General features: G+C 41.0%; 1 protein-coding gene across 8 annotated transcripts in view; it reads right to left on the bottom strand.

Moving 5' to 3' along the window:
• The window catches only part of mapkap1 (MAPK associated protein 1), a 67,195-nt gene that overhangs the window by 7,962 nt on the left and 47,900 nt on the right, over positions 1-11,333 (bottom strand). For 5 of the 8 annotated variants that reach the window (XM_076988328.1, XM_076988329.1, XM_076988327.1 and 2 more), the window contains 3 exons: positions 11,222-11,329; positions 10,929-11,084; positions 2,762-2,899 (listed from right to left, as the gene is read on the bottom strand). In XM_076988328.1, coding sequence (XP_076844443.1) covers positions 2,762-2,899; positions 10,929-11,084; positions 11,222-11,329 — 402 coding nt within the window. Of the gene's footprint in view, positions 1-2,761; positions 2,900-10,689; positions 10,822-10,928; positions 11,085-11,221; positions 11,330-11,333 lie in introns of those variants that run through there. The other 3 variants (XM_076988331.1, XM_076988334.1, XM_076988333.1) reach the window with 3 other exon arrangements.

Genomic DNA, 11,333 nt, shown 5'->3' on the forward strand with positions numbered 1-11,333 from the left:
ACTGAATGATGACACTTCACTTGAGCTCTCTCTACGTGAAAAACGTCTGGTGTTTGCAGGTTTCACAGCTGCCAAAAAGACAATTTTTCAGCTATGGTTCAAATCTGATATCAATGCGAAATGTTACTGGATTAGATCTTTATTAGACATTGCATCACTAAAGGAGACCACAGCTCGACTGAACATTACTAAACTATATCCTGCTGGAACATATTCTTCTGACAAGGTTAATAAAAAAATAATAAAAAAATAATAATTAGAATTACAGAGGGCACAGGCTTGTTTACCTTGTGCAGGGCTCCAATTGATTCAATTTAAGGTGTTGCATAGAATGCACTGTTCTAAATCTCAGCTATACACATGTTTTTTAATTGTCCAAACCTGCAGATGTTCTGGTCCCGTTACTTTGATTTCATGTCCAAGGTTTTGGAGATTGATATACATATTTGTCCTAAGATAGCAATATTCGGCATTTCTGATCAATTATCCTCACTTACCCAAGGTCAGGCACAGGTTTTAGCTTTTACCTAATTACTGGCCAGACACCGTATTCTTTTTTTGTGGAAATCGCCAAACCCTCCTTCTTTTGCTCTGTGGCTTCAGGATGTGATGCAGTTTCTCAAAGTTGAGACAATGTCATGCACATTGAAAGGCAATACTGCCTCACTCAATACTAAGTGGAACTCTTTTCTTTCTCATGTTGATTTGCTTTTAACATTGCCAGCCGACTGAACTTATTTATTATTTATCTATTTAGTTATTTTTATTTGTTTTATTTGATTTTTATTTCCTTTTATTTATTTCTTTTTATTTATGTATTATTTTTTATTTATCTATTTTTATGTTTGTATATGTGTATATGTTTATTCACCATTGTGGGTTTGTATGGTATGGGGTGGTTGAAAGAAATGGGGAGGACAAAAGTGAAGGGGTGGGGGGAAGAAGGGAAAAAAAATGTTTGAGCTTAGACAAAGTGTTATTCTCTATTTTTCTGTAATCATTCCTGTAATATGTTTGCTCTTGCTCTAAAAATATAATTTAAAAAATACAGATTATTTTTCCAACAATAAAAAAATTACAGAGAAAACGTATATAAATACACAAAACGATGAGAATTTCTTATCATTAGCCCAACCATATTATAAACACTACGTTGCTACTACATTTTGTTACAGTGTTGTTTTTAGCACATTGTTAAATTTAGTTTTTCTTGCTTATTTCCTTATCCTTTTTTTAATTAAGCAACTTACCATGCATACTGACAAGTCATTTTTGACTACAGCAGAAAAAAGAATAACGTTTATATACACTATATTGCCAAAAGTATTCGCTCACCTTCCTTGATTCACATATGAGCTTAAGTGACATCCCATTTCTAATCCATAGTGTTCAATGACTTTGGTTCATCAACAGCTTCAACTCTTCTGGGAAGGCTGTCCACACAGATTAGGAGTGTGTTTATGGGGATTCTTCCATTTGTGAGGTCACACACTGATGTTAGACAAGAAGGTCTGGCTCTAAGTCTCCGCTCTAATTAATCCCAAAGGTGTTTGGTGTATCGGGTTGAGGTCAGGACTCTGTGCAGGCCAGTCAAGTTCATTTAAACCAGACTCTGCCATCCATGCCTTTATGGACTTTGCTTTTTGCACTGGTGCACAGTCATGTTGGAAGGGGCCAGCTCCAAACTGTTCCCACAAAGATGGGAACATGGTACGCTGAAGCATTCAGAGTTCCTTTCACTGGAACTAAGGGACCAAGCTCCTGAAAAACAAGCTCACACCATAATCCCCCCTCCACCAAACTTTACACTTGGCACAATGCAGTCACACAAGTACAGTTTTCCTGGCAACTGCCAAACTCAGACTCATCTATCAGATTGCCAGATGGAGAAGCATGATTCGTCACTCCAGAGAACACACCTCCACTGCTCTAGAGTTCAGTGGTGGAGTGCTTTACATCACTGCATCCGACGCTTTGCATTGCACTTGGTGATGTATAGCATGGATGCAGCTGCTCGACCATAGAAACTCATTCCATGAAAATTTCTGCGCCCTGTTCTTGAGCTAATTTGAAGGCCAAATGAAGTTTGGATATATGTAGTGAACGACACTGCAGAAAGTTGCCGACCTCTTCATACTATGCATTTCAACATCCGCTGACCACGCTCCATCAGTTTACATGGCCTACCACTTCGCGGCTGAGTTGCTGCTGTTCCCAAGCACTTCCATTTTCTTAGAATACAGTTTATATATATAGTTATATATAGTTTAATATTCAGGAGCAAGGAAATTTCACAACTGGATTTGTTGCACAGGTAACATCCTATCACAGTTCGACGCTGGAATTCACTGAACTGCTCACTGACCCATTCTTTCTGTGGCCATGGAAGTGATTGGAACACCTGAGTCCGATCATTTGGATGGATGAGCAAATATTTTTGACAATATAGTGTATCTTTAAAGTGTGAGAAGTATATGAAGAGTATCCCTGGGTTTAGTGTGGTGTATGATTTGGCTTTAGCAATATGGCTGTATATCATTGGTCCCTGCACAGAAACCATACACAAGATAAAACACAAGAAAAGGTATGAGTTTAGCCACTCAAAAAATGTTTGATGTTTATTATGCAAAACTTTTTGGATATTTATTTCAACATTAATCTTCCATAAGGGGCTCTCTATATATTGTCAGCCCATTTACTTATATGGAAGTCATTTTTATAATAAGGCTAGGTCTATAAAAAAATGAAAAGTAATACTAACTTGGACTCTTCTCCTCCACAAGGTCACAGGCACATAATAAGTCTGAGTCTATGGAGATGGGTTTTTGGCGGATCCAGAACTTGGTGCTCGTCTTTTGATTGGTGACAGGGTCAATCTCCACTTTCTCACCAGATATTCCTGAAAGATGACAGGGTGATGTATTATTTTCAAGAACACTACCACATTATTTTTTTTGTACTGCACTTTTAAACAAACAAAACCATCTTTATGCTAGTATCCAGCTAAGAGAATGAACACATGTACATTTGTGAGCAAATACAGGGATATCTGAAATAACCTTAAGGGTCTTACACAAAAAAATGTAAACCCATTAATTAAAAAGTGTATTAAAAATTGTCTGCAAAGATTTGTACTGCATAATAAAAAAAGCATTAATAAAAAATCACACCAAATTCCAGAGGAATTATCCAGAAACAACAAATAAGAGATTTTTTTTGCAGATTTACAGTTAGAGCTCAGTGGGTTATTCACTGTAGAATTAAGCAAGGGCATGTTACAAAACAAAGTCATACCAATAGATTCATTAGAAGAATACTTTGATAGATATATACAGTCCCTGACAAGTTCTGTTGCTTATTCATGTTGTGGAAACAAATGCTTATAACACGAATTCATCGATTGGTTTTAGAAATGACTCGTATGAAAGCTGAAACACTCCCAAATGAGATTAAATTTATGAAAATAAATTTCCTTTACTGCAGAAATATTGATCATTTAATGAACACAGAAAGGTGAACACTTCATACACAAATATATGCATCATAACACTGGTGAATGATGTTGTGGTGCTACTAGAGCCATATTTAATATTTTGTGTGACTTCCACAAGCTTGAATGACAGCATCCATGCGGTTCGACAATGATTCATACAATTTATTGATGAAGTCATCAGGAATAGCAAAGAATGCAGTCTTACATGCCTCCCAGAGTTCATCAAAATTCTTTGGTTTTGTCTTCCAAACTTCCTCTTTCATCCTACCCCAAACATGCTCAATGATGTTCATGTCTGGTGACTGGGCTGGCCAGTCCTGGAGCACCTTGATCTTCTTCGCCTTGAGGAACTTTGATGTAGAGATGGATATATGAGATGGAGTACCATCCTGCTGCAAAATTTGACCCCTTTTATGATTAGGAATGTAAGATGTAGCTAATACTTCTTGATATTTTAGGCTATTGATATTGCCTTGCACCTTGCAAATGTTTTGCACACCCCCATACTGAATGTAACCCCAGACCATGATCTTTCCACCACCAAACTTGACTGATTTCTGGGTGAATCTTGGATCCATACGGGCTCCAGTAGGTCTCCTGCAGTATTTGCGGTGGCTGTGGTGTAACTGAAGATTCATCTGAGAAATCTACTTTCGGCCACTTTTGCCACACGGTTTTTTACCTGCCTATTGTTTAGTGCTGACTTCTGGGCACTGATTCAACCATGGTGGCCATTTCGAGACAGAATCCTACAAACTGTTCTAGTTGACACAGGGACTTGAGGTGACCAGGCCTGGTGGAGCTCTGCTGCAGTGGAAGAGGGACTGGCTTTGGATTTTCTAACCAACAAACGTTCCTCTCGAGCAGTTGTCTTGTGGGGTCTGCCGGACCTGTGCTTGTTAAAAACATCTCCAGTCTCTTCAAATCTTTTTTTTTATTCTTTGTACTTGACGCTGAGACACATTAAAGGTGCCAGCCACCTCTGCAGTGGATTTGGTCTTCAGCATCTTGATAATCAAGGCTTTGGTCGCAGGATGGATTTTTGGCATGTTGTCAGAGGTCAAATTGCAATGCAAGTGACGGTCTGGGGTGCAGTAGTTCTTTTTATACACACCCACTAATTAACCAATCAATTAGTGAGCACAGGTGAGGCTGTCAACTAGGATTGGGTGCATTATATGATAAGGCGACAAAACTTTTGTCTTGCCAAAATCTGACCTTTCTGTGTTCATTAAATGATCAATATTTCTGCAGTAAAGCAAATTTATTTTCGTAAATTAAATCTCATTTGGGAGGGTTTCAGCTTTCATATAAGTCATTGGTAAAACCAATCGATGATTTTAAAGTCAGGTTATAAGCTTTTGTTTCCACAACATGGATAAGCGACAGAACTTATGTCAGGGACTGTAGATAGATTCAACTTTATTGTCATTGTCAGTACAGGTACATGGCAACGAAATGTAGTTAGCATCTACCAGAAGTGCAAATAGCAATGGTGCAAAAAGACAGGGTAAGTGTGCAATAAGTATACATAGTGCAAGAGATTACAGTATATAAGAATAAATTACTATTATAAATATGCAAAAACAGATTAACTATGGATATGGGTATGTAGTAGGGTTGTCATGATACTAAGAATTACAACTTTTAAAAATATTGAATTTCGATACCAAAGTCAGATACTGTGCTCATTTCCATTTTAAAGCCTTTTTTATAAACAAACAAATGAATATTGTATTCTGTTTCACAAACGTCAAATAAATAACACAAATAAAAGGTGTAGTGCCTACCACATTAAAACAAAAAAACACATAATTGCACATTAATATAAATTAACAAATAATAGTAGTGCACTCTGGAATTAACATTTAAAAGTAAAAAAAGGCTAGTGCAAAAAGTGTATTTTTAAGTAACTAAAACTGCTCACATTATTCTAATTCAATAAAACAACAGTGTCACAGTTAAATGGCCTAAATGGGCCTTTTGGAAAGCTCAGCTGAGCAAATTTTTTTTACAGGTAACGAGTTCTGTGATTAGTCTAACGAGTAGGACAGGTGCGGTGAATACCTGATTTGCTTTCTGCACAAAAAATGCATTCAAAGAATTTCATGATTGCACTATTTCAAATTATTCTAATTCGTTGACCAGCACCTGTAGATACTAGAAATGGGAATAATCACCAACCTCTTGGAATTCTTTATACAAATCTGTGTGCCGGTGTTACGGTCAATTCAATCGAAATAATCAAGCATTAGTCTGCTGCTGGGTTAGCCTTTACTCGATGTGTACATATTTTGGTTTTGGATTTGTTTCTCTAGCTAAATTTATCTTTGCGTGCTTGTGACTGTGCTGTAAAGCTCAGGTGTTTTAGCAGAGGATTCAATGTACAAAAATTAGTTGAATATTTAGTTGTTTACGCTACTTTTTCAGCCTCTGTCTTAGTTAACTTGCTTGCTAGCTAGATTTAATGCGTCGGATAAGTTACCTCATGGGTTAAAGCAAGAAAATTTCATTTGACTGAAAATCTTTCCGAGCAAAAGACAATGCCAGCAATTACTGAAAATGTGGTGTAGTTGGGTCAAGGCCTCTTTTGCCTAATTCTACACAATAAACACATTTATAATATATATATATTTATCTAAACAGCCTGTGTAGGCAGAGAAGAGAGAATCTATGAAGCGACAAATTGAAACACCTGAGCAATAAATGTACATAAATGTTTATATAATGGAGTTATCTGGGGGTGCTCTTCCAGAAAATTATTTAAAGATCAAGTCAAATTTAGTGAATCCTGGTGAGTTTTAAAAGGTATGAAGCTCTCTTGTTTTTATCAGATTCACTATAACAAAAACATAAGCCGTAAGATTACCTGCTTTAAGTAGGTATGTTACAAAAAAATTAATGTCCAAAAATGGCAAATTAAATCACACCACTGGATAGAGCTTTTAAATACAAACAGAACAACACCATCCATTTTAATTTGGTTTAGAAATAAAAAAGTTGACATTTTAAATGGAAGAAACGCACCCTGAAAACATGACTTTGTTCATTGTGCTGAGGCGCGGCGCACGCGAAGTTACAAAATTGGAGAGATGCACGACCTCGCGTATCGACAACGCGCGTCATGTTTGCGGAGTTCATACACCTTTACAAGGTGGAATTCAAGCACTTGTACGTCACTTTCAAGGTTAATTTCAATATTTCCCAGCACGTTAAACTTAATAAAGTTAAATATTTATACATATACTCGAAATGATTCAAAATAATTCGCTTTATCACATTATTTAATGGTTGTTTATTTTCAAAACACCCGATCTTAACGTCTTCACGTTCTCTCATGTTTCGTCCTGGAATTACAAGAGGCTCGTATTTGTAATACAAGAGAACTGTTCAGTCAGACAGATATTTGTTGTGAAATGAAGTAGTTACAATTTCAAGCATTTTCAAGTACTTTAGCCTAAATTCCAGCACTCTTGTGCGGAGTCGCGCGCTACGGTCACTCGCAAAAGTATAATCACCCAGGCAGGAGGGAAGTAACTTTTCTACGTAATGTCCGAAAAACTGAAGGCGGAATGACCCGCTAGTCAATCAAATTACACCGCCGTCATCCATCCAGCGCTGATGAGCGCCAGTGAGAGGATCATATTTCAGCCTCAAAACAGATAGCACGCGCGTGTGTGGTTCATTATGATTTGATGGATTTTTTCCCCAAAAAACCAAATGACAGAAATCCATCGTAGTGACGGAGAACTTTAACCCATGAGTTACCTTTAAATATTGTGCATGTGTGGTTTTGGGGGAACAGGGGGGATTGAATTGACTAACACCTGTCCTTCAGGTGTTTGGCCAGATTCGTTGTGTTAGCACCCTTCGTTGAGATGTTCTGAAAGCACCGCTTGCAAACTGGCTTGTTCATGTCCTTCGGTTTTCCATCTGTATCTGCTTTGAATCCAAAATATTTACATACAGCACTTCTGCTGCTTTCCTTGCTTATTAAGATGGGCTGCGAACACACTGCATTTGCTTTAGCTGCCATTTTAGCATTACAAACTGTTCTGTGCATTACGGCAGCTTGGGTTTTTTGTAAAAATAATCGATACTTGTACCATACCACAGAAACGAGTATTGTACCATTTCAGAATGTTCGGCATTGATATATCGATTTTTTTGACAACACTAGTATGTAGATATGTGCATGAACATGGAGACGGCAATGAAACTGTATTGATCAACTATTGTGATGTATTTACATGTCAGCTGAGTGTACAGTTATGCCTTGGTAATAACAATAGTTGTAATAACAGCTCTCATTGCTGAAAGTAGCATGGAGGCAGAGTTCGTAGTCTGCTGTGTGCAGTATGAGTGGTAGAGTTATCTGTGAGGTGTGGAGTTCAGCAGAGTGATTGTGGAGGGAAAGAAGCTGGATCCGAGCCGACTGGTTCTGGCCTGGATGCACCTATATCTCATCCCGGATGGAAGTAGGTTGAACAATTTGTGGTTGGGGTGGGAGGGGTCCCAAATGATGCTGTGTGCTCTACACACACAGCGCTGGTGGTGAATGTCTTCGATGGCAGGGAGCTGCGTGCCTGTGATGCGCTGAGCGGTATTTACCATCCTCTGCTGGGATTTCCTCTCCGCCACAGTGGAGCTACTGTACCACACGGTCAAACAGTTGGTCAGTATGCTCTCAATGGTGCAGCGGTAAGTTTGTGAGGATCTGAGGAGACAGATGGTCTTTCTTTAGCCTCCTCAGGAAGACGCTGCTGTGCCTTCTTGACCAGATGGGAGGTGTTGAAGGACCATAAAAGGTCTGCAGAAACATGGAACTTAAAGCTGGAGACATGTTCTACCTCTGCTCCGTTGATGTAGACAGGAGAGTGTGTGCAGCCCTTGGTTCTCCGGTAGTCCACAATGAGTTCTTTCGTTTTGTCTGTGGTCAGGATGAAGTTGTTGGTGGTGCACCAGGAAGTCAGGTGCTGGATCTCCTCCCTGTAGGCCGATTCATCATTATTCCTGATTGGACCAACCACAGTGGTGTAGTCTGCAAACTTAATGAAGATGTTGGGTGTGTGCAGAGGAACACAGTCATGGGTGAACAGGGAGAAGAGCAGAGGGCTCAGCACACAGCCTTGCGGTACACCAGTGTTCAGAGTGATGGTGGTAGACATATGACTGCCCAATTACAAGGACTGGGGTCTGTCTGTCAGGAATTCCAAGACCCAGTTACAAATGGGGGTGCTGATTCCCAGGTTGCTGAGGTTGGTCACCAGCCTAGTTGGGATGACCATGTTAAAAGCGGAGCTGAAGTCGATGAATAACATGCGGATGTAGGTGTTCCTTTAATCCAGGTGGGTGAGGGCAGAGTGAAGAGCAGTAGAAATTGCATCCTCAGTCGACCTGTTCACAAGGTAAGCAAACTGGTGGGAGTCCAGAGATGATGGGAGCACCGTCTTCAGGTGGCTGAGGACCAGTTTCTCAAAGCACTTCACCACGATGGGGGTGAATGCAACTGGACGGAAGTCTTTAGGACATGCAGCAGTTGAGCGCTTTGGCACCGGTATAATGGTGGATGTCTTCCAGCATGCAGGAACAGCCACCTGGGCCAGTGATAGATTAAAGATATCAGTGAAGACCTTGGCTAACTGTCCAGTGCACGCTCTGAGGACATGTCCAGGAATGCCACCTGGACCAGCAACTTTTCGTGCATGCAGCATGCTCAGTACAGGCTGCACATCATGTGAGGAGAGTGTGAGAGGGCTTCCATTGTGGGGAAGACCACTCCATGTGCTGTGTTGGTCATTCCTCTGGTCAAAACGAGCGTAGAACTGATTCAGCTCATCTGAGAGAGAGACACTGCTGGCTGGGGGGTCAGGGATGGAAGCCTATAGTCAGCGATTGCCTGAATGCCCTTCCACATGCGACGGTGGTCAGAGTTATGGAAGTTTTCTTCAACAGACAGTTTGTAGGTGTGTTTAGCTTTCCTGATCCCTTTTTTCAGGTTTGCTGGCTGAGCTGTAAGACTCGGCATCACCAGATCCAAAAGCAGCATTGCGTGCTTTCAGCAGTAGGCGAACCTCTGCATTCATCCAAGGTTTCTGATTAGGCAAGATTGTCAGTTGTTTGACAGAAGTGACGTTGTCTATACATGAGTTGATGTAACTCGTGACTGCAGAGGTGTATGTGTCCAAATCTGTGTGTGATCCTGTGGTGGCTTGAGAGGAGAACACACTCCAGTCAGTGTTCCCAAACTGATGCTGTAGTGTAGAGATGGCCCCATCTGGCCACACTTTAACAGTCTTTGTTGGTGTTTTCACACGTTTGATGAGTGGCACATACCTCGGGAGCAGGAACAATGAGAGGTGATCAGACTGCCCCAGGTGGGGGATGGGTACAGCCTTGTATGCCTCTGCGATGTTTGTATAGACATGATCCAAGGTCTTGTCTCCTCTTGTAGGGCAGGAGACATTCTGGTGAAATTTTGGCAGTACAGATCTCAGGTTGGAATGATTGAAGTCCCCCGCTACAATAAAAAGTCCGTCTGGATGCACAGTTTGCCATTTGCTGATTGCCAAACTCAGCTCCTCCATAGCTAGCTTAGTGTTAGCATCAAGAGGGATGTAAGTAGCAATAACAATAACTGAGTGTTCTCTCGGTAGATAAAAGGGGTGACACTTTATCATCAGGTATTCTAAGATAGAAGAGCACAGACATTCAGTTACTGTGGAGTCTGTGTACCACAGTTTGTTTACATAGATGCACAGACCCCCCCTGCTCTTACCGGAGGCCTCAGCCACTCTGAACATGCTGTGTCCTTCCAGCTCCACAGCGGTGTCGGGAATGTCGGCATTCAGCCACGATTCCATCACAATCATTATGTTACACTCCCTGATCCATCTCTGTGTAGTGGTCCATAGTTGCAGCTCGTCCATTTTGCCCACTAGAGCCCGTACATTGGCGTGAAATAAGCTGGGAACCGCCGTATGGTGGGGGCTTAGCCTTAGCTTAGCACGTAGCCCCCCTCACTTTCCCCGCTTTTGTTTGCGATCTGCATGCCGGCTGCACTCAGCTGGGGGAGCAGGCTGCGTTGCCCACGGTACTGCTGAGATTTCCAGAGGGAGCTCTAGATGGTTCAAAACTCCGTAGTTGCAGGTGAAACCAATATCTAACAAGGCCTGCCGGCTGTACGATATGTTTGCCTGTCAGTTTGTAATAAAAAAAAGTAGACTAGTAACTACTAGAAAGCGAAATCCGGAGGGATGCTGAGCCTCTCGTTGTGCACGCACCGCCATCTTAGATCGATAGTCAAGAGACAAAGCTGTAAGAGTCAACTGAAAAAAGTGTATGTATAGATATTATCTGACATCATTACATAAAGGTACAATTTAAATAGAAATGCTGGTTACTAGTCAAAACTCTTGTTCTCAATGCAGTATACCTAGTTGAACATCAGTGGTGAAGCGAAGCTTGTGGATCATGCTGATCTTAAAGGATTTGTAGTGGTGACTGCTCAGCATGTCTTGTACCGTAGTGATGTCTATGGGTGGGTCCTCCTCTGAGCTCTCCTCTCCCCTGGAACCTTTAATGCAGAGTTCAACAAATAAATATAGGACAGAAAAATGAGGACAGGGAGGAGGAAAGTGGAATGAGTGTGACCTTACAGCTTAATGTAAAAGTATGAGGGCACCTAAACTGATGCCTGAGAGTATGTCAGCTGGACTCAAAACTCACTGTTCTCTCGGACTAGACAGAACTCCAGTGTGCTCTGGCTCTCCAGCGTACTATCCAAATCCACTGCCACATTTGGCTCGGCCTGCTTCTCCAAACGATACATGGGCCCTGG

This window comes from Brachyhypopomus gauderio, unplaced genomic scaffold (assembly GCF_052324685.1).
Source record: "Brachyhypopomus gauderio isolate BG-103 unplaced genomic scaffold, BGAUD_0.2 sc61, whole genome shotgun sequence".
Taxonomy (NCBI): domain Eukaryota; kingdom Metazoa; phylum Chordata; class Actinopteri; order Gymnotiformes; family Hypopomidae; genus Brachyhypopomus; species Brachyhypopomus gauderio.